General features: G+C 39.5%; 2 protein-coding genes across 4 annotated transcripts; both read left to right on the forward strand.

Annotated features, from left to right (window-relative positions):
• Positions 1–2,236: 2,236 nt before the first annotated feature.
• prkcda (protein kinase C, delta a) lies at positions 2,237–12,312 on the forward strand. The gene is made up of 18 exons (XM_027146456.2): positions 2,237–2,388; positions 5,908–6,031; positions 6,118–6,317; positions 6,397–6,463; positions 7,307–7,466; positions 7,696–7,727; positions 7,813–7,898; positions 7,977–8,106; positions 8,185–8,285; positions 9,091–9,175; positions 9,291–9,421; positions 9,599–9,772; positions 9,895–9,986; positions 10,076–10,138; positions 10,445–10,583; positions 10,822–11,010; positions 11,163–11,291; positions 11,389–12,312. The coding sequence occupies exons 2-18, from the start codon at positions 5,923–5,925 to the stop codon at positions 11,545–11,547; spliced, it is 2,046 nt and encodes a 681-aa protein (XP_027002257.1). The 5' UTR covers positions 2,237–2,388; positions 5,908–5,922; the 3' UTR covers positions 11,548–12,312.
• A 1,580-nt stretch (positions 12,313–13,892) lies between these two features.
• ddi2 (DNA-damage inducible protein 2) lies at positions 13,893–23,328 on the forward strand. 3 transcript variants are annotated; one of them, XM_027146496.2, is made up of 10 exons: positions 13,893–14,364; positions 14,909–15,023; positions 16,201–16,446; positions 16,551–16,677; positions 17,090–17,217; positions 17,592–17,720; positions 18,191–18,294; positions 18,624–18,816; positions 19,701–19,751; positions 20,399–20,603. In XM_027146496.2, exons 1-9 carry the CDS (start codon positions 14,227–14,229, stop codon positions 19,709–19,711), a joined length of 1,191 nt encoding a protein of 396 aa, XP_027002297.1. In that variant the 5' UTR covers positions 13,893–14,226; the 3' UTR covers positions 19,712–19,751; positions 20,399–20,603. The 3 variants fall into 3 exon arrangements, with proteins under 3 accessions (XP_027002297.1, XP_047669401.1, XP_027002296.1); XM_027146495.2 differs by having other exon boundaries at positions 13,896–14,364; positions 20,429–20,603; XM_047813445.1 differs by lacking the exon at positions 19,701–19,751 and having other exon boundaries at positions 20,429–23,328.
• Positions 23,329–23,468: the final 140 nt, after the last annotated feature.

Below are 23,468 nucleotides of genomic sequence, written 5' to 3' on the forward strand. Positions count from 1 at the left end.
ACCTCCAGCACCACCCTGGCTGCCAACTCCGCTTTGGTCCCTAGCTCGACCTGCGGCACCACCCTGGTCTCCGGTCCTGCTCTGGTCTCTTCTCTGCCTCCAGCACCACCCTGGTTTCCGGTCCTGCTCTGGTCTCTGGCTCCGCCTCCAGCACCACCCTGGCCGCCAACTCCGCTTTGGTCCCTGGCTCAACCTGCGGCACCACCCTGGTCTCTGGTCCTGCTCTGGTCCCTGGCTCAACCTGCGACGCCGCCCTGGCCTTCAGCTCTGCCGGCGCCGCCCGGGGCCTCCTGCTCGGCTGGCGCCGCCACTACACGAACTCGACCCGCCCTCCCACCCTGGTTGCGCCTTCACTCCACCCTCCTGGACTGGTTTCTGCGGACTTGGGAGCGTCTGTAAGCCGCTCGTGTGTGTGTGTGTGTGTGTGGGGGGGGGGGGGTCCTGTAATGAGTCTGTCTGTGTTTTCCTTTTGTTTCTGTCTGCTGCCTTGCCCTGTTAATTGTTTGCTCCGCCCACTCATTTGTTACCATGGACACTAATTGCACTCCATCTCTTCCCCAGGTGTTTTGTCTTTGTCTCTGATTGTCTCCGCTTTGTGATTGGTTCCTGTTTACTACATTTACTCTGTTTGTTCACTTCCCTGGTGTTAGTCGTTGTTGGTATGTTCATGTCCATGTCCATGTCCATGTCCATGTCCCCGTTTCCTGTTTTGTCCCGTGTTGCCTGCCTGTTCATTTGTGTTTTATTTATTAAAACTTTAAACTGCATTTGGATCCTCACTCACCTTTGTCTAATCGTGACAGAGATCATGCTTGCAATGTCTGTTTTATTCTTAACACATATTCTGTGATTCAGGCCTCTATTTGAGTCCTCTTTCAGAAACACTGAACCCTCTCTGGTTTGGAGGAGCTCTTTCTTGTCCTCATTTGGAGCAACAGAGAAGGGGAGCTGGCTTGATCTGTTGAGCATGCACAATATCAGAGACACCACTCATCAGTCCTGCACTAAATGTTTACACAATACTCCAAACTGTGTGTTCAAGTTGGTCATTATATAACATTCAACATTTTACTAGTTACTATATATTAATCCTAGGTTCCATAAAAAATTGCCTATTTTCTTGAATGTGAAGAATCCTTTTGACTCAATGCTACTACTCACTACTACACCAGTTAAAATGTTAATAAAGATGCTATCATCAGCAAGTTTTCATGTTGGTGTAGTCAGTATTTGTTTAAAGCATTTTATGTTAAAAGCGTTATTTAATACAATGCTGCTGGTTCAGCTGGGGAGTAGCTTTGAAAGCCAATTCAGGCCCCCTTACCACCCCCAGTCCTGCACCAAATATCTAAAGCGTGCACACACACACACACAGATTGCGCTTTGCTCACCCACACACTTAAATCTAGGCCATACACTCCAGCACTGTGGACATGCAGGGACTAAATCAGGACATGGCTGCTCATACACAGTAAAAGGAAAACTTTTATGGTAACAAAATCACTCACTAAACTGATATTCTTATTAATCAGTCAAGATGACAAAGCTAATGTGTTCATATACATTGCAAAAAGATTACCCATCCAGACACATTCATATGAACACTCTCACTGTTTATTATAGTGTAAAGCAAATTCCATCAGGGTGTAGATCTTTAAAGAATAGCTTTGAGTATTCTAACAATAATGTAAATTAATCAGTGACTACCTACCCTTTACGCTCTCAAAGAAGAGGTCCTGAGCACCTAGATTGATAGAGAGAGAGAGAGAGAGAGAGAGAGAGAGAGAGAGAGAGAGAGAGAGAGAGAGAGAGAGAGAGAATAACACACTAACTTCATAAATACTAGTGCATTATACACTGATACTGCATTACTGAACGCGAGAGTCATCTCTGTTGTGAGCTCATTGATTGGATGACAATGGTTATTTAATCATCACACATGTTCAGGATCACACATGTTCAGGATCACACATGTTCAGGATCACACATGTTCAGGATCACACATGTTCAGGATCACACATGTTCAGGATCACACATGTTCAGGATCACACATGTTCAGGATCACAGGTGTGGTAGTACACATTGTGCATTTGTGCACATGGGCGTGAACACCTCAGTCCCACCAGTTGCCGCATATTTTCACGCACCTGTAGTCCAGTAGACACAAGAGGTATTACGTCCAAAACCACATAATATCATATAGTAATATAGTTTGCATAATCTTTACTAACACAGTAGTGTGCGGTTTAGGACGCAGCCACAGAGCGAGCGCGAGCACCTGGGCGACGTCACTCCGCCCCACTCCGTCCTTGTAAGAGCTTCACTTCCTTCAGCGCCTCACAACGAGGAAACACACGGAGGGGGACAGAGGACTCTTGTGAACCAGAGGTAAGTCGGACAAGACGTGTCATGGTCGCTTTTGAATTCTCAGAGATTTCTGATCAAATTATGATGATAGGAGTGAAGGCTGTAAGCTACTATGTCTACAAGGAGTTTCTTTTCTGAGCTTATATACATAATGATAAACACACCATTATGTATTGTGTGTGTGTGTGTGTGTGTGTGTGTGTGTGTGTGTGTGTGTGTGTGTGTGTGTGTGTGTGTGTATTTATATAAAGCTTTTAACCGTTTAAGAGCCGTGTCAGATATATTTATGGTGCAAACAATTAGAAAATCTTTTTGCTCAGGTCATTTTACTCTCTGTATAAATAGTGATCTGTCTCTCATTATATAGAGTGGAATTTGTCTAGAAACTCTTTGGTCCTTTCTGTTTTTGTGACCCTAGACGTTATACATCTAAACTGCACTTTTAACAGCTGCTGTAAATGTGGAAATTGCATCCATCGAAACATCTATTTTTTACTTATTTTGTCAGACGTGGACCAGTGTGCATGAGAGTTTGTAAACATTTCAGACAAACAGAGAAGGAGCGATGATGATTAATATTGGGAATAAGTGACTTTATGGTGGAAAGATAGATTAGAGCTTTACAGCTCTGAGCTTGTAGCTTGCGTCTGTCAGGAACAAACAGGCTGTAATGAACTGGTGGATGCCTTGATGCTGCACCTCAAACCTCTTTGCACCTCAAACACCACTCACTACAGTCTGTATGTTTGATTTGATGACAGGTTGCTGTGGGGAGCAACATCCTGTTGCTGTGGTTGTGTCTCATATCACCTCAGTATTGAGGAAACTGACTTCCTCTTCTTTCTCATACACACACACACATAGACACACACACATACATATTCTTACATACACACACTTTTTTCACTTCACAATGATTCTATCATTATGATTACAATGTTGCTTTGGAAATGTTTCATTTTTGTGCATGATTACCTGGGTATCATTAGACATGTGACTTTGAATAGAAACAAAAACAATTCACATTTAGAAGACCTTTCAGTTGCATCATTCATCAGAGTGCTTTGTAGCCTTTCATGGCATTTGCAGATGTTCTCCAACACCTCAGTATTTCAGCAGATTGTGTGATTGTAATAAGGAGCAAGTGTACTACATTAACACATACACATCATGAAATTTGCCACCAGGTTACTAATGTTGCAACTGAGAGCAGTTGGAATGACTTCTGGCAATATACACATGTATCCAATGCTTAATATTTTGCATTTGCACACACAATTGTTGTGCAACATAACTGCTTGAAGACACAGTTCTGTTTTGTGCCACATCATGCCCCCTGTTGTTGATTATTGTCCTATAAGAGGACACGCTGCAATGCTTAATTTTTTACATATGATTTTTATCATCTGCATAGGTCTGCTCCTTTGTTTTCTTTGCATTTTGCTTCTAGGCTAATGCCAGTTGATTTAAATGATCCTAAGTCCAACAATGAACACAGTTTTATGTAAAAAAAAAAAAAATCCTTATTGCAATGTTGCACATTTCCTCACATTGATGTTATAATCAAGAGTTGAATCATAGGCTGGAGTGCCAGCTGTTGTTTGGGATGCTGCTCAGGACACGAGTCATGCTTATCCTTATTGCAGGTAGGATTTTGTTGTTGTGTTTGATCTGTGTGTAGGCAGGTGTGCTGTCTCTAAAGAGCTGAGAACATGCACCCAGTCTGGATTTATGAGGGTGTTGAGTAAGAAGTGAACAAACACACAAACTAACTATTTGTGTAGCTCCCATTTGGGATTATCACCTAAAAAACAAACTTCACTGCATGCATACCACTCCTACACATCCTCTCGTGTGTGTGTGTATGTGTGTGTGTATGTGTGTGTGTATGTATGTGTGTATGTGTGTGTGTGTGTGTGTGTGTGTGTGTGTGTGTGTGTGTGTGTGTGTATACACGTGTGTGCTTGCGCGCATGTGTGAGCATGTGTGCACACTAACTATTTTTTTTTTTACTTTCTTACACACTGACTCTCGGTTTAAAAATGCACTGGCACAGGGGCGGTTGTAGGATTTCATCTTTAGGGGGGCTTAGCCCTCAGTGAGAATTTAAAACAAGAATAGTTTTATATCATCTGTTATATGACTACAGTACATAGTAAGCCAAAAGTTATGGTATTATTTAAAATGGCAAAAGTGGACACCAAAATTTTATGCATGATGTAATGAAGCCAGTCTTGAATCAAATCAGTTCATGTGCATTCTCTATAAACAGTGTGTCCAATGAATGCAGTCATTAATATAAAAATATTCACAAGACAAAGACCAAATCAATAAATGTTATTTTTATTTAGTATTGAATGGATTGTTTGCATTAATATTTTGTTTGTGCTACAACTCTGGTAATAAGAATAGTGAAATTTCACTGCTTTTGGTTGCCGTCTTTGCGGTTTTCCGCCGATTAACGTTATAGATAAACGCCTCAAGCTCTGCGCGTGCACGCTGCGCGTACCTGTGCTTCTCCGTTCAGATAAAGCAGTCAGCTGAAGACGCATTTTTGAAAGACTACGACACACGTGCGTAAAAGCAAAGTAAAAAAACGCTCTTGGATCAAACTGATAAATAATTTTCTTTCCCATCGACGACATGTCCTGCATTTTAACGTTTTTTTTTTTTGTTTATTTATGAAAGTAAAAATTATACTTATAGTTTTAGGTTGGCTGAGATTACAGACAGGGGGCTGGAGCCACCCTAAAAAAGGGCTAGAACCGCCCCTGCACTGGCAAGTGTACGAGGCAAGAAGCATTGTAATGTTATCTCTTCTTTGAGATTTGAAGCTCAATGTGTTTGGGCATGTTCTTGGGTAATCGTCTATAGGAATGTGTACAGGAATGTGTAGCTTACTTATGTGAACATAGACTGGGTGTCGACTTTTAACATATGTGCTAACTCTAATCACGTGCAACATATGGATACATAGGCTTGGATCTGTGAGTGTGTGTGTGTGTGTGTGTGTGTGTGTGTGTGTGTGTGTGTGTGTGTGTGTGTGTGTGTGTGAGTGTGTGTGTGTGTGTGTGAGTGTGTGTGTGTGTGTGTGAGTGAGTGTGTGTGAGTGTGTGTGTCTGAGTGTGTGTGTCTGAGTGTGTGTCTGAGTGTGTCTGAGTGTGTGTGTGTGTGAGTGTGTGTGAGTGTGTGAGTGTGTGAGTGTGTGTGAGTGTGTGTGAGTGTGTGTGAGTGTGTGTGAGTGTGTGTGAGTGTGTGAGTGTGTGTGAGTGTGTGTGAGTGTGTGTGAGTGTGTGTGAGTGTGTGTGTAAGATCCCAAGCCTTGCTTTCTACATATGGCAAATATTAAGCTTGAAAACAGAACAAATTGGCACTTTCTTGATTAAGGACACTGATCGTTCACCTTAGGTTTGTGCATTGTGAGTATATGGTGTGGTAGCTGCCATGATGATTGTCCAAACAGTCCTCTGCAAGTAGGTGTTTTTTTAGATCTGTGCACTTGTTAAGCATCAGTTTTGAAACAGTTTACTTGTTTTGCAGGTTGTTTGTGTCACCATGGCCCCCTTCCTGAGGATCACCTTTAATGCCTATGAATTTGCTGTTCTGTCTCCAGTGGCTGAAGCACCATTTTGTGCAGTCAAGCTAAAAGAATCGCTCAGCACAGGTAAATGAGTCGGTGTGAATGTGTGAGTTTTAATCATGGCTGGGTTTTCATCCTCTCATACATGCAGTCTTGATGCTGCTTTCTAGATCGAGGGAAGACTCTGATTCAGAGGAAGCCTACCTTGTTTCCTGCTTGGCGCGCCAGCTTTGATGCACATATCTATGAAGGACGTGTCCTCCAGGTTCTACTTATGCGCACTGCTGATGAGCCCTTAGCTGAAGTCACACTTGGTGTATCTGTTCTAGCAGAGCGGTGCAAGAAATCCAGTGGGCGCTCAGAGTTTTGGGTATGTAGGTGTGTGTGTGTGTGTTTGTGTTACACAATTTGTATGGAGGTATATTTAAACCCATTCTGTCCAACTTCAGGTTGACCTGCAACCTTCAGGAAGAGTGATGATGTCTGTTCAGTATTTTCTGGAAGATACAGACACAGGTGAGATTTAAAAAAACGTATAGTCTTATTCTGGCTCTCTTTTCTGCACATATTTAGACACAAAATAAATGGATTTACATGCATGTGGATCTGTGTGAAGCATACAATAAAAAAATAATAAAATAATAATTGTTTAGGAACAAGCAGTTACATTTTTCTTGAATTATATCTTATCTGCTTTAGCCTTTTTCTTGATACCTCTAGGTTACTCATTTGCTTAATCTCAGCATTTTGGACAGTGTGTACTGGGTGATGTGGGGTATCTGGTGTCTAAAACGTTTTGTTTCACATGAATAATTGTATTAGTCATGTGTGATCACCTCTCTAACAATAGTCCTCCTTGCTTGATCTAAATTCCATATACAATCTGTGTGAATTTACAATCTGCAAATAGATTTAACTTTCATCACAACATGTGTCAACATCATCATTTCAACTGAACACTGAAATCAGGTTGCTTTATTTCTATATGATGGTGGACTGGAGAGATGTCATTGTTGCTAGCTGCGTGGTTTCTTTCCTTGTAGAAAGCCCATAAGGTTAACTATCATTCTGTATCATGATGTCTGAGGAATGGGGTCAGACAGCTGCACTCCGGAAAGAAGGTGGTGCCACATTGACAGGAAATTATTAGCTTTGTTCAAGATGACTGATGTCTGATTCTTTCTTATCACTAATTCAGATGCAAAGAGGCCTTTTTTTATGCCATTTCTATTAGCACAGTGTACAACTGTTAGCTATAAATGCGTTCTAACTTTAATCTTTAAATATTATTTCAGTGTTCTTTCTCCACATTGTGTGTTTACTTGGTGTTTTTTACTCTCCCTTTTCTCTACAATTCAGAGTCTTATCAGTCGGCTGGGACATTGGAAGAAGCTCCGAATTTAAATCGGCGTCGTGGGGCCATTAAGCAGGCCAAAATTCACTTCATCAAAAACCACGAGTTCATCGCCACCTTCTTTAGACAACCCACTTTTTGCTCTGTGTGCAGAGACTTCGTCTGGTGAGGCTGTGTGTGTGAGTGTTTGTGTGTAAGAGACTCAGTGAATGTGTAAGCGATCACACTGTAATGGTCAAATAATTGCATCTATGAAAATTATTATTTACACTGTCTTCCCATTAGGGGGATATAGAATGGTATATAGTAGGGTAGAATGCTCTAAAAAATATATATCTAATAATAAGTCTAATATAACGAAATATTAGTGAATTAACTGTCTTTTATTTGGCAGGGGATTGAACAAGCAAGGATACAAGTGTAGACGTAAGTACACGTATTAATTTCTGCACATTATTTCCTGTAATATTTTATAATGATTTTTTTTTTACTTTCACTTTTGTTTTTACAGAATGCAATGCAGCTATTCATAAGAAGTGTATTGATTTAATCATTGGCAGGTGCACTGGCACAGCAGCCAACAGTCGTGACACAGTGGTATGTTTGACATTCTTAGCATGTAGACTGTTTAGGTATACCGGTTAGCTGACAATGTGTGTTTGGGTGTGGATTTAGTTTCAGAAGGAGCGCTTTAAAATTGACATGCCACACCGCTTTAAGTCCTACAATTACATGAGCCCCACTTTTTGTGACCACTGTGGAAGTCTGCTGTGGGGTCTTGTCAAGCAGGGACTAAAGTGTGAGGGTGAGCAAAACATCATGAAATTGTGCATGCATTTGCATGTGTGTGTTTGAATGGTTCTGATTGTCACAATTTTCCCAGACTGTACTATGAATGTACATCATAAGTGCCAAGCTAAAGTGGCCAACCTTTGTGGAATCAACCAGAAACTATTGGCTGAGGCTCTCACTCAAGTGGGCCAGGTGAGTGTGTGCTTGCGCATGTGCATGCGCGTGTGTGTGTCCGTGTGTGCGCGCGCGTGTGTGTGTGTGTGTGTGTGTGCATGTGAATGCATGTGTGTGTGGATGTGAGTTGAAAAAGGTACTACAATAACATTTTCAACTTACATTATCAATGTCTGTCTACACCATTTCTAGTGTATGTGCCATTTCTAGCAATATTTTTGTAGAAGCTTGTCTATGTACTGAGAGAAGAAGTGGCAGTTGAACTTAAAACTAAAGCCAGGTGTTATATAACCCAGTGTTAATGTAGTTTTTAACTTGCATCAGTATGTAACACAATTTAAAGACTACAGCATGACCATCTGCCTTAAAGTGAGACAGACATGAGTTAACACGTTTACATAGTTTTATTCAAAGCATTAGGTATAAAAGTAGCTGAAGTTGTTCATGCTTTTGCCAAAGCACAAATTCATGCCTCTGCAACAGGAAAACAAACGATACTATTTAAAAAGCACGTTAAGACAATAATAACACAATAATAAGCATACCACAACAATAATAACACAATAATAAGCATAACACAATAATACATTGCCTTGCATACATATTTACTTATATTAGGTTTTTACAAACGGGTTATTTTCTATACAAGCTAACATCTTTATATGTGAATTCTTTTGTATAGGAAATCCTCTTGCATACTATATTTATTTCCCCCCCATATGTCACTATCATGGGCTATCTAGACATATAATCCCAATTATACACTATAGGTTTTGCAATGTTTATTTGCTACCCCACATTCACATGTGCTTTTGCCCCACAGAAATCCACAAAGAAGCCTGAATCCAACACACAGGATAGTGGGCTGTACCAGGACTTCACCAAAAACCCAGGAACTGATGTTAATGGTCAGTCTATGTGAATAATAATTTATGATAGAAACAGTGATTAACTCATGGAGATGATGATGATGATGATGATGATGATGATGATGATGATGATGATGATGATGATGCTGTGTAGATGGTCCTCTGTATGGTCGTATCTGGGATGGTTCAAGTCCTCAACCTTCATCTCGGATCACATACCAAACGTGCATCACAGCTGAGCACTTCACCTTTCATAAAGTCCTGGGAAAGGGGAGCTTTGGCAAGGTATCGACTCTCTGTGTGTCTCTGTCTCTTCTGATCTTTTCTCTCATCATTTTCTTTCATTAGTTTATTATTATTTCATCTTGCCCATTATTCACTAATTATTCCATCGTGCCTCCAGGAAAGCGTTTGGCATTATGTCTTCTAGTATGTCTTCTCTATGTCCTGTGTCTCATTTAGGTGTTTTTGGCTGAGTTAAAGAGTGATGGGGAATGGTTTGCAGTAAAAGCCTTGAAGAAAGATGTGGTGTTGATGGATGATGATGTAGAATGCACCATGGTGGAAAAGCGGGTGCTGTCTCTGGCCTGGGATAATCCATTCCTCACACACCTCTACTCAACATTTCAGACCAAGGTAACACACGTTTATTTAGATACTTCCAAGTAATTCAGTACTGAACACACATTCTGCCACCTAGCTTTTGTTATCGGCATTCTGTATGAACAATATGGTTTACGAAACGGTCTGTATGTTAGGAACACTTATTCTTTGTCATGGAGTATTTGAACGGAGGAGACCTGATGTTTCATATACAGGAAAAAGGACGTTTTGACCTCTACAGAACCACGTGAGCGTGAATATTAAAGCAGTTTTCACACAAAATCTGCTTTTGGCTGTAACAGATATGTTACAATCATGTTTTTTCCTATGCTTTAGATTCTATGCAGCTGAAATTGTGTGTGGACTACAGTTCCTGCATGGAAAAGGCATCATCTACAGGTACATCTTAAGGCTAAATATCCAAAAGACAGTATGTACATTTTTTTTCATAAATTGTATTCAAGGTATTTAATGTTCATAATCAGGCACAAGAGGTTTATACTAAATTAAACTGTGTGTAGGGACACGTGTAATTATTAAAAAACTAAAACTATTTAATTTATTAAAACTGGATTAAAATGATTACATTGAAATGTAATTTAACACTCAATGGGTAATGTAGTTAAGCTTTGAGCATTTGGTTCCACTCATAAAAACAAAAGGTATTTGGATTTTATACCACAGCATTTCTTTTCTCCTGTTTAGGGATCTGAAATTGGATAATGTAATGCTAGATGGAGAGGGTCATATAAAGATTGCTGATTTTGGCATGTGTAAGGAGAATGTCTTTGGAGACAATTTTGCCACGACATTCTGTGGAACCCCAGACTACATTGCCCCAGAGGTATGAACAAGGCATCAGGTTATCAATTTACTGTGGATTTCAGCAATACAGTGTCAGCTGAAGTGTTTGTGTGTGTGTGTGTATGTGTGTATGTGTGTATGTGTGTATGTGTGTATGTGTGTATGTGTGTGTGTGTGTGTGTGTGTGTGTGCGTGCGTGTGCGTGCGTGTGCGTGCGTGTGCGTGTGTGTGCGTGCGTGTGTGCATGCGTGTGTGTGTGTGTGTGTGTGTGTGCCCAGATATTATTAGGTCAGCAGTATACATTCTCTGTGGACTGGTGGTCATTTGGTGTCCTGGTGTACGAGATGCTGATTGGTCAGTCCCCTTTCCATGGCAGTGATGAGGATGAACTATTTGAGTCAATTCGCATAGACACGCCTCATTACCCTCGCTGGATCACAGTGGAAACCAGAGATATGCTTGAGCGGGTATACACAAACACAAAATTTTGGAAAGAAGGAAGCAAATATTATTAGATTACATCGCTGTATTAGAAAGCTTGCATATGTAAATTAAGTAATTAGATATTTTATTTTAAAAAGCAAGATTGTTTCACACTTTTTCCCTTCTAAATCTATAGTTGTTTGAGCGGGACCCATGTCATCGTTTGGGTATTGTGGGTAATATCCGAGCTCATCCATTCTTTAAGACTGTCAACTGGTCTGCTTTAGAGAAGAGAGAAATTGAACCCCCTTTCCGGCCACAAGTGGTATGATTTGTATTTTATCACAAATATTTACCCTAAAAAATGATTTTTGTTCTAATCTTTATTGTGCATCTGTTTTGCTGTTGTTTCCTATTTGCAGAAATCTCCCAGTGACTGCAGTAACTTTGACCGAGAGTTTTTAAGTGAGAAGCCTCGCCTCTCTCACTGTGAGAAAGGTTTGATTGACTCAATGGACCAGAGTGCTTTTGCTGGTTTCTCATTCATTAATCCCAGAATGGAGCTCCTCCTGCAGAAGTGACAAACGACACACATCTCCACCGCTTAGCATGGGAGGAAAATGTCTAATATTATCATCATGTTAATATTTAGAGCCAGTATTTTTCTGTTACAAACAGGTCCACTAGCTCTTCTTTCTCAGAATAAAGATTTTCTGACAGAAAGATTTTAAACACTGAAGCATTACATCACATTCCTTCATTAAGATTGGTGGTGTAAAGGTAATAACTAGACCTCCAATGTAGGTAATCCAATTTTTAGAACTCTGTTACAAATTCTAAGCCTACATAGTATTATTCAAATAGTTTTTGTGTTAATAGTAACCCATTTATTACTAAATTAATCGTGTAGATAAACAGAAGCAAGGCTAGATGTTTCAAATGAATATAAAAGTAAATAGAAAGAAAGAGAAAAGGACACGAGAGAGCACTTAGATTATATTATATGTGAAGGTGTGCTTCTGAGGTTGTCTCGCAGTGTTGTATGACATTGTGCTGTACATTTGTAAGGCTGTTCTCTACATCCATGTGTATATGGTGTATGTAATGTGCAAACAAATTCAGTCCTTTTGTCTGTGTGCATTGTTTAGGACTAAAGTAATTAAACCATGGATTTTAATATGTATATTAATCAAGCATGTTTGATCTTTATATAAGCATGAATAAATTAAGATGATGTACATACTGTATATCTGGTAAAGGTGCACTTGGCTTGATGCATATGCATATTATTGCTTTTAAGTTATGTATATTATCTGCCATTAAACAGGAGTACACGATCAAACGTACATTGCTCTGTATTTACTGTGATTTGATTGGTCAGGGCTAAGGTTAGTGTTGTCCTGCTACTGGTACAGAAGACTGAGTGAGACAGGTTGCATGACCAGCTTTATTTATTTCGGCAGTTATTTACTTTTACTTCTCAGTACTAAATTTGAAAGGAAACAAATTTACTCCATAAATGGAATTTGTACAGTTTGTTTATTCAACATCAGTTAACTGCTCTATCCTGGTTAGAGTCATGGAGAATCTGGAGCCAGTCTCCTGACAATGCTGGATTAAGCAGGAGAATTCACCCCGGTGCATAGATGCATTCGCAATAAACAGCATTGATTTGGTTGACTAATCCATCTACGTGCATGTTCAGATAGGAGGAGAGGAACATGAGTAGAACATGAAACTTCACGCAGACTAATCTGAAATGAGCTCAGAAATGAACTGGGGATCCTGAATAGTCATACTAAAATAGCTGTGGGATTTGATACAGAGAAGTCATGGACTAATATGAAACGTGTGTTAAAGTTATTTATTGTGTATAATTGTAATGTTTAATGATAAAAGTAGTTTAATTTACCTGAGCTTTTATATTCATATTAAAGGAGGCCTACATTTTTACATATCACTGGCCTTCTACCTCACAGTTATCAGTTACTAGTCGACAGAAGAAGAAATACTTTGTTCTTATAACTACAAACACATGCATGGATAATACAACTATATCATATAAATATTTAATCTTTTACACTGTAGAGTAATTCATATCCTGGCTGTACTTCAGCTAACAGGTTGGTAAACTGCGCCCTCTTGTGGACGATAACACGTATGAATTTAACTCCAATTTAAAGGATATAGAATATATATTTAAAAAAATAATAATAATACAAATAAAATAAATATATTATTGTTATTATTAAATTAACATTTGTAAAGTTTAGTACAAACGTTTTTGTCCCATGCACCTTTATTTAACATATTTTCTAGAGAGTCAGTTTGAAAGGGAAAGACTGAAGTGGTTAATCCTTATCACTATCAATTATTGCTAAATAAATCTTTTCAGCTATTGTATATATTTGTAAATGTAAAGGTGTGTTTATATGCTATACACTATACTTGTAGTGTAAACAATTTCATTTCTGAACTTCTATATATTAAATAAAAATATATGTATTTAACATTGGGAAATTGTGTAAAATACTAGTGTATTATGCTGTATACTTAACATCTACATAATGTATATGATTAATGAGGTTAATTATGATGTTCACATTGTAGACGTAAAAATATTGCTTAATTCTATAAATAGTTGTAGATAAATGGTATTTGAATAGAATTAATTTATCCAGTCTGTATCCCCATTCCATGCATTTTTTTTTTTGGAAATTAATTATTAAACTTAATTAATTTAACAAATTTAAACAAAAAAAAATGAAACAAAATTATTAGACGTAAAGCTGCTCGTGCGTCAGATATTACTTCCGTAAATATCGAATTCACATCGAATTCAGTCACGCTATTCGCTGCGCAGCTTCTCCGATCTACAAGCGATGCAACCCTAGGTGACGCTGCACAACATTGTTTGTAGATCAGAGAGCTTCCGCACAGCTGTGTGAAGTCGCACACTAACGCGCTGGAAAAGCAGGTGGATTCTGTGTTGTAGGTGCGCGCGCGCGTGCGTGCGTCTATATACTTCTGAAGTAAACTACACCGCGGTTTGAATCCGTGTGCACTGCGTATTGCGTAACCGAAGCGTAAAGCGGTGTGAGACTGAATAGAGTCGGGTGTTTGTGTGCGCGTGCGCGTGTGTGTGTGTCCGTGTGTGTCCGTGTGTGTCCGCGCGCGTGTGTATACGAGAAAGAAAGACAGCGCGAGCTGCTGAATCAGCATACGCTCGTGTCCCAGGCTGACTGCGGTGTTCTGTAGCGATGCTGCTAACGGTGTTCTGCGCTCCGAGGGACCGAGGAGAGACCACATTCGCCCTCGAGGTCTCTCCAGAACTTGAACTCAGGGATTTTTTGGCTCTTTGTGAACTCGAATCAGGAATACCGGCTGGAGAGATTCAGGTAAACAATAACTGAAGTGAGTAAAATGTAGCGCTTTAGCAGCGCTGCTAGCTGTTGGCTCGGTAGTTTGTACAGTAGCCGTTAGCACACAGCAGCAACACCCGGTGTTTCAGGCTGTTAATAGTGATAAAGTCGCCAACTCGGGAGTTAAATCCACACTAACGATTACTGGTTAAAAACGGAGAGATTTGATGTGAAATTGATCTCGCTCTAGTTATCTGGGTGTGACGTTTCACCAGAATGCTAGTTAGCTTGGTGCTTAACGAGTTGAGCAATAATAGGGCGCGTTGTTTACAAAACAAAAGTAGACAACCGCTTTCTCTGTGACAGTAAATCTCAGTCTGAGACACGGGCAAATACTGAGAGAGAGAGAGAGAGAGAGAAAGAAACTACGGTTTTCTGCTTGAGTACGTGTTCAGACTGTAGGCGGTTTGCTATTTACTTTCGGTTTGTTTTGGCTTGTGACTAAACCAACTCGTATTCTGTGCCTGTGTCCTGTTTGTGTAAATATCTCACTGTAAAGTGGTTGTTTTCTTTCCTGCAGATCTCCTATGCAGAGCAGCCTCTGGGAGACCTCACCCGAGCCCTGGGGAGTTACGGCCTGAAAGATGGAGATGTAGTGGTGTTGAGACAAGCAGAGAGAAGGCCATCCTTCCCAGGTACAACTACATCCTGTATGGAGTTCATTGTTTAAAACATGTTTTATTGATTGAGGACTTTAAAAGAAACCTCATCCATGCCCGACTTGCATATTGATCTTAAGTAGCATCCAGGATTTAATTTGTAACACAATTGAGTTGATTCGGTAGTAATTATCGTACAACAGAGCTTTACTAATTAGAGCTTTAACTTTGATAATCCAGCTCTCTCTCTCTCTCTCTCTCTCTCTCTCTCTCTCTCTCTCTCTCTCTCTCTCAGGACCTCCTGAGTCCTCAGTACAATCTGCTCAAACAGATCAGGTTTCAAAGCTTTGGCTTTATAACGTTAAATGCTATCCACACCATCTTTAGATTGTTCGAAAGGAAAGCTTTAGCTGTGCTGCACCTCAGCTCAGCTTGTGTCTTATAGCTGCATTGCGTTTAGGAAATATAAGGCTTTGAATCTTGTGTTGGATTTATCACTGGAAATCTGGTGAGAAACAAATGAAGCTCTTGCAGTTTTGTTTTTAAGAAGCTAATACAGAGACATGACCATTACCTCCTTATGTTTGAGATTGCTTTTCTTATATTAAACACTATGATAGAGTTTCAGGACAGGACTTTTATTAGACTGCTACTATTAGTTTGCTTGAAGAGAAAAAAAGAGCAAAGAATAATAGATTAAATCTTAATCATGTGAATGTCTTAATTAGTGACGAAATTAGTATTCAGTATAGTATTAGTATATAAAATGTGAAATATTGCTGATGGCTGAAACTGTCCTTTCTTTGGCCACAAAGTGAAAGTAAAAGTGATGTGACATACGGCTAAGTACGGTGAACACACACACACCATGAACACACCCGGAGCAGTGGGCAGCCATTTATGCTGCGGTGCCCGGGGAGCAGTTGTTGCCTTGCTCAAGGGCACCTCAGTCGTGGCCCGAGACTCGAACCCACAACCTTAGGGTTAGAAGTCAAACTCTCTAACCATTAGGCCACGACTGCCCCACGAAAGAGTGGTTCAAAGAGTGGTTAGTATGAAAGTAATTATGCTAGAATCAGAATTATTTCAGGAGCTTCCACTTTTAAGTACAGATTGAAGAGAAAATGTGCAATTTTCATGGTAGTAATTTGTAATGACTATAATCCTGATGAGTACAACATTAGACATACCTTTTGGAATATTTTTTCCCCAGGGCTGCCCCGCATTGATTTCAGCGCCATCTCAGTTCCTGGCACTTCTTCGAACCATCGTTCCACCGCACAGGTTCAAAATCCTAGTTCTGTCCAGACACCACAAGCTGCCTCGCCTGCCTCTTCTCCTCAGGGACTGGAGAATCCTGCCCTGTTACGCGATATGTTGCTTGCCAATCCACATGAGCTGTCGCTGCTGAAGGAACGTAACCCGCCCCTGGCTGAGGCCCTGTTGAGCGGTGACCTCGGTAAGTACAGATGATTACAGAGAGTAGATGACAGCCCTTTATACATTGTGGTCAGTGAAAATTGCCTTCATCCTGAGAGACATTTTTACCTTTGTCTCTCTTAGAACGCTTTATGAAAGTGCTGCAGGAGCAGCAGCAGGATCGAGCCAAAAGAGAGCAGGAGAGAATCAGACTTCTCACTGCTGATCCCTTTGACCTGGAGGCACAGGCCAAGATTGAGGAGGACATCAGGTACAACCTGGGGTTTGGGTGTATATGTTGTGATCTAGTCTATTAGCTAATAATGCATTGTAAACCTTTCCAGTGCAATAACATAAACATCCACCACATTTAAATGCATGGCAGTACGTCTTTGAAATATTTTGAACATATGTACAGATACTTCAGTGGCATATTATGTGACTTTTGTACATGGGTTAAAAATATTTTTAAAATGGTACAGGGAATACTTCACAAATTACCAAGCAGTGCTTAATGCAAGGTAATTGAATCTACCTAAATGTAGTTTAGTTCAAGATCATCCTGGGTCTTGACTAGAACAAGACTGATTTATATTATGGAGCAAATGCAAATTTCGTAAATTTCACAATTGTGTATGTGAACATCAGGTAATCAGGTAAATTTTGATCCTAATCAATTTTAGGCAACATAATATTGAAGAAAACATGACGATTGCTATGGAAGAGGCACCTGAAAGTTTTGGCCAGGTGGTTATGCTCTACATCAACTGCAAGGTTAATGGACACCCCGTGAAAGCCTTTGTCGACTCAGGTAAATTAATGATCTTTTTTTCCATGATGCACACTGTCTTGTCACTTGCTTTCACTCTGCCAAGCAACAAATCACTTATGTGGCTTAAACTTTGTTGCTTTTGGACATGCTTTTGTCCAACTCTAACATGACAGTAGTAGAAGACACAAATCTGTAGGTAAGAATATCTATAGATATTCAGGGTCATGAAATTTGCATAAAAATGTCGCTTGTTATTGTAAATTCTTGTTAATGTTAATTCCATATTCATAATCGACTGTTAAATGACTACTTGCTACAGTAAATGTTTATAATGTATTATTGTGCTTTGCTTTGTAGTGTCATTTTTTTGAAGTCCCCCATCATAACTGAACACATTCTCTTTCTCACCTCAGGAGCCCAAATGACCATCATGAGTCAAGCCTGTGCAGAACGTTGCAACATCATGCGTCTAGTAGACCGGCGCTGGGCAGGGATTGCTAAGGGCGTGGGCACACAGAAGATCATTGGCAGAGTTCATTTGGGTATGGTTTAGATTCAAGAGATGTATAAAGCTGTTATAGGATTTTCTGAAGTAGGTCAAGATTCTTCATGTTGCTGTAAAGATGATGATAATACCAGAATGATCATGCCTTCATTTTTCTGTCACAAATTTAATTGCATGTGTAAGAGTAAAATGTGCAGGTTATCACCAGCACAAACATGCTTCTGGCATAAAATGTACAGAATTGAAAAGGTATTTTAAAACAGATATGTGACCAGAACATTTTATAGCTAAATATATACTACATTTCCTCAAACCATTTTACTGAATGTCTCAGCTACAAAGTAATATGACAATTGAAGCATTATGTTTGTTTTTTGTAATGTTTGCTTTAAAAGTATACATGATAGGACTTGAGGATGTACTATAGTTAAGTAAGCGGAATTTTTTTCAGTGGACCGTTTTGTATATTTTCCTGTTTGTCCATTATCTTGTGTTTGTGTGCTCCAGCTCAGGTACAGATTGAGGGGGACTTCCTGCCTTGTTCCTTCTCCATTTTGGAAGATCAGCCTATGGACATGTTGCTAGGCCTTGACATGCTAAAAAGACACCAGGTTTTCTTTCACACTCAGAACCAAAATACTACTTACATTGCACTCGATCCAGTAATCAGAGTTTATGTATATCCAGCACTGACTTTAAGTTCTTTAAAATGATCACATCTCTCAATTTATTGTTACCGTTGACATGATTATTATTATTTTGGAGCCATTTTTGACTCCTAAAAGGGTGACTTTCCCAATGATGCCTGGGTAAAAGTAAACACTCAGTGAAGCTTACGTGCGGTATTCAGAAATATTCATTATTATTTCCATCCTAATTGTAATGTAACTGTTCATTTAGCATTGCGTCATATTTTTTCTGTTTTAATGCCTTTTTTCAGTGCTCTATCGACCTTAAGAAGAATGTGCTGCTGATTGGAACAACAGGGACAGAGACTAGCTTTCTTCCTGAGGGCGAGCTCCCTGACTGTGCCAGATTGGCATACGGGCCAGAAGCACGAGAGGATACCCGACCAGAGGAGATTGCAGACCAAGAGCTCGCGGAGGCATTACAAAAATCCATACAGGACAGTGGTGAGCTGCATGCATAGAGATACCAAATATAATCCTGCATACTGAAGTAAACTGGTTAATGGGCCTCACATGGATACAGAATACAGGGCGTTGCTGTATATCTGTAAGAAAAGAGTGCATAGGATTAAAAAGAGGAATATTGCTAATTGTTGTATAAGAGCATTTAATGTTTGTTTAAAGTATGGGTGCATTATACAGTGCAACCCAGAATTAATGGCACCCGTCTTTAAAACAAGCACGAATGATGCTTATATAATTAGGACTATTTTCAAGACAAAAGAGACAGATGGTAATTGGCTGGATGGTTACTGTTGTCCAGTTAAGGTTGTACCAACAATAAATAGTATTCCAGTTTATTTATAAGGTTTTTCTAGGGCTTGGTTTAGAACAGCTTTTTTATGGGGATTTAAGAAGCATGTTCTGAATTGTTTGCTGTGCAGCACTAGTAATGTTTCCATTTCACCAAGTAATGTACAGTGTCATCTCACCACCACCCCCCAACACTCCTGACAGAATCTCAAAGAAATTGTGATATTGACAAAATGAAGATTTTTTTTTTACTTTTGATATGCTTCCTTAGTCTTATATTGGCACCATAACATGAAAGTATAATATTCTGTTGCATGTCCGTGCAATCTTTGTCTTAACTAAAAACATTATAGATGATTCTGTGATAAAATTGTGACTCTAAATTATAACATTGTGCCATAAAAAGAGGTGTATGAAAGACACTTGGGGTCACACTGTACAAACACATTATGAAATTTTATTCAACACCATTTTCTATCTTAATCCCGCTCCTTTTTGTCTTTGGATGTGTGTGATTCCTAATTTTCTGCCTCCTGTTGCATGCCGTGTGTCGTGTGTGCTTTAACCATGTGAAGGACAACACTGATGCATTGGACAGACAGCTGAACAGGGCCCTGCTTTCCCAGGTACAGCCATACATGGCCAAAGGATCCGTTATTTATATTTTACGTACAAATTCTCTTAAACACTTTGATTACTGAGGGAGAGATTTAACAAAGTACTCACTAGAAATAGTCTTGTTTTTAATAAATATTTAAATTCATAAAAATAATCAGATTTTATAGTCGAACAAGTGTAATTTATACAATTTCTTACTGACAAAACAGTTTGAAAAGGCCAACAATATTATGAATATTGGTAAAGGAGGCCATTGTTTAAAAAAAAGTTCTATTATTTTTTTGTATGCAGAATTCAGATACTTATTGATGACTTTCTTTCTGTGTGACAAACATACAACTTATTTGCACTGGCTTAAATTTGATACACCATGTTCAAACAGACAATTGCAGTGGCAAGTTAACTTTTAGTTTGAATAGGAAATTTAGTATATGTAATTGGAAATCACATTAGTAAATTAGAGTAATGAACTGGCAATTCTACTGAATATCTTCAAAACAATTGTCTACATATTGCATTTGCAAGAATCCTTGATTGCCATGTGTAATTGAATCCAATTTAACACATGCCTCTTTATAATTCCATGCATGGTTTGCTACTGTATGTATTTTGACTCGATTGCATGTTTTTACAGTGTTGTAATTAACACACACAGACATAACCACTGTCTTGCTGCCTTTGCTAGAACCTGCAGATGGAGAAACTACCTCACCACGGTCCCCACCACTCCCACTTCATAGATCTGTTCATACACCATCCACCTCCACAGCTACCACAATTCCTAGTGGAAACTTTACACTTGACCGCTCCAAGTCTGCTCCAGCCTCCATCAGCCAGAGCCTGCCATTCGTGGGTTCATTCAGTCCATCTCAATCCCAGGGAGAAACAAAGTCACATCCAGATGACACCCAGGGCATGACTGAACAGCACCTAACCTCTGTCTCATCCGTGCCCTTAAAAGCTGAGGAATCTTCTCAAGATCCTCCCCATGGGCAGGTTGATGGTTTCCAACCTCGGTCAATGGCATCAAGCATTCTCCCTGCTCAGGAACCATTTTCTAATACTGTGTCAAATGACAATAAAGGGACTCAATTTGTACTTTGTAGAAAGGCTGTGTCAGATTTAGATGCAGGAAAAAGCATTACCTTAGAAGAAGCAGAAGAACCTGATTCCCAGACTGGCTCCCAGAATGATTTTTGCCTTCAGGAAGTTGACATGGCAGATACTGTTGAACCACAAATAAAAAGTGTTGACATTCCTGATCACTTCCTGGAAAAAGAGCAAGGCAGCATAATGAAAGATGTAAGTGGTCAACTAGATCAGTTTTCAGAGCTGACAACTCCCCACAACCTTCCAGGTCTATCTAGTTCATCCAAAGTTCCTTTTGTCCACTTAAAATCTGAGAAGAATTCAGGAACTAGCCTTGTTTCAAAGAGTGAAATGACATTAGATAGGGACCAGTCAGAGAGTGACGTTATCCCGTCTCTGGCTCAAGCCCTGAAGGAACTTCACAAGCTTCTGATGTCTAACAGTAATGCTCAAGCCGGTGCCTGGAGCCCTCTATCTGCCACTTGTACCACCACCCCAAAACCAGACACTGATGAGATGGACCATAATGCAACAGGAAAAGATTATACAGGTGTTAACCCAAATGTTATGTCATCATCTTACACTGCCACAACCAACAAAGCCACATTTGCCAAATCTGAATACACTGCTTTAGAAATGGATGATACCTTTGAAGGAATGACTGTAAGTTCTCAAGGACAAGAAACCCCTCATACTAATGGGTTTACAAATATCAGCATTGAGGAAAATATGACACAGTTCCCTGAAGGAAATCAGGTGGATGAAAATAGGGAAAGCCTTATGTTGGAGCCAGATGAAGCGCCTCCAGCTGATTCATCCCAACCACAGCCCTTGTCTGTAGCAGTTGGTTCTTCAGCAGACAGTTTGAACCTTGTGCCTGTAGATTCCTCTCATCCATCAATACAAAGTCCTGGATTGACCCTTTATCATCTTCCAGATGACATCCAGCCTTCCACACTAATGGTATCTGGACAGTATCCTGCAGAGCACATCCAGAGGATACAAGCAGCAGGATTCTCATCTCATGAGGCAGCTCAAGCACTCGAACAGGCTGAAGGCAGTGTGGAACTTGCCCTACTGGTGCTGCTGGCCAGGAAGATATCTGTGCCCACCTAGACCCATTACAGGCATATTTGCCTCATAACATGGATTTCAGGCTTTGTGTTGATGCCCCTTTTTTCCCTTATTTTTGCTTAGTTTGTTTGTCATATTAAATCAGTTTATATGTTCCTGTCTTGACCATTTACAAAAATAACAGTGGTGTCTGAAGACAACCTCCCCACCACCACCTTTTTTTCATGGTTTTTACGTTTTGATGGGTTACTTCTTTTAACTGCTGTCTGGTTTAAGTGAGTTTGCATAGTGTCATTGATGATTGTGTGCATGTAACTGGTCCTTATGACGTGCAAAGACCATTTTATTTAGGATGACCATAATTCTGATTAGAGTGGCTGTGAAGCCTAACAGTGAATGGTATTTTAAATTGAGTAGTATTATGTCTCTTCTTACACCATTATACTCTTTAACTACTGTGGATAACCATACCTTGCTCTTTAAATACATTTTGGAAATAAAATTGGTTGGTTCTTGAATATGCAAAAGCATTTAGTAAAACAAACTGGCTCATCTGTTTGCATGTACCTGGTAAAAGCAACCTAAGTAAAATAATTATTTTATATAAAGGTCACTGTATTATGGAAAATGCAGACAGTCCCCAGAGGCAGGATAAGCCTAAATGTAGGTAAAAAAAATGTGAATACTCATGGGTATAACAATTTAGAACATAAATAGACTTAATCCATGTCTGGGAAGCCAAAGCAAAAACAGAATCATACAGCTGCTAGTTCTTCTTTGATGAATTTGCAATACTTACCAAATACTATGTTTTTCTTTGATTGTCTGCTCAGTTACTATTTGCAATCCTGTATAACCTTTGCCCATTGTGTAAACTATTATGTACTCCCTGTTGTTTGTGTTGAAATTCATCCACCAGTATTTTCTTTTCCAGTCAGAATGAGGTTTGAAGTGGAGGAATGAAGTGAAATTATCAGTTGTGGGGGGAAGAGAAGTAATATCAGGAGGTCAGGAAAATTAGGAGAGTCATATTTCATCATCATTTGTCTATCTTTTCTTTTCAGGGATTTTTCAATAGTCTTTTGATGCTAATTTGTTTGATATGAATATGAAGATCATGTTAGCATAGTTTGGAGTGAAACTCAAATAATTAGAAAAGAACAATGAAATGGTAGGGACTGGAGGCCTGTTTGGGTGTCAATATTGCTTGAACATCAGATCATATAATTAATGCCATGACTCATGATAACATTTGGTTGAAGCCCAGGTTGCTCTGTCAAGCTGTCTTGATTCACCTGTATAATGTTTGTCATTTTTTTAAGGTAGTCTCTGACTCAGCTGTGTTCAAAAATTTGGATGATTTAGTTTCAACTTGTATACAATAAAAAAAACAACAAATAAAGGAAAAGGTGTTTCTTTATACCTTCGAAGTGCAAGTGTGTTTCATTTTGTAATAGTAATCATTAGAGCCAGCAAAGCAGTGCATCGAAAGCCATCAGATTGTAAGTAGCACTTGTAGTTAAAGTGCTAAATGATGTGATGTCACTCAATGAGCCACACCC

This window comes from Tachysurus fulvidraco, chromosome 5, assembly GCF_022655615.1.
Source record: "Tachysurus fulvidraco isolate hzauxx_2018 chromosome 5, HZAU_PFXX_2.0, whole genome shotgun sequence".
Classification (NCBI taxonomy): domain Eukaryota; kingdom Metazoa; phylum Chordata; class Actinopteri; order Siluriformes; family Bagridae; genus Tachysurus; species Tachysurus fulvidraco.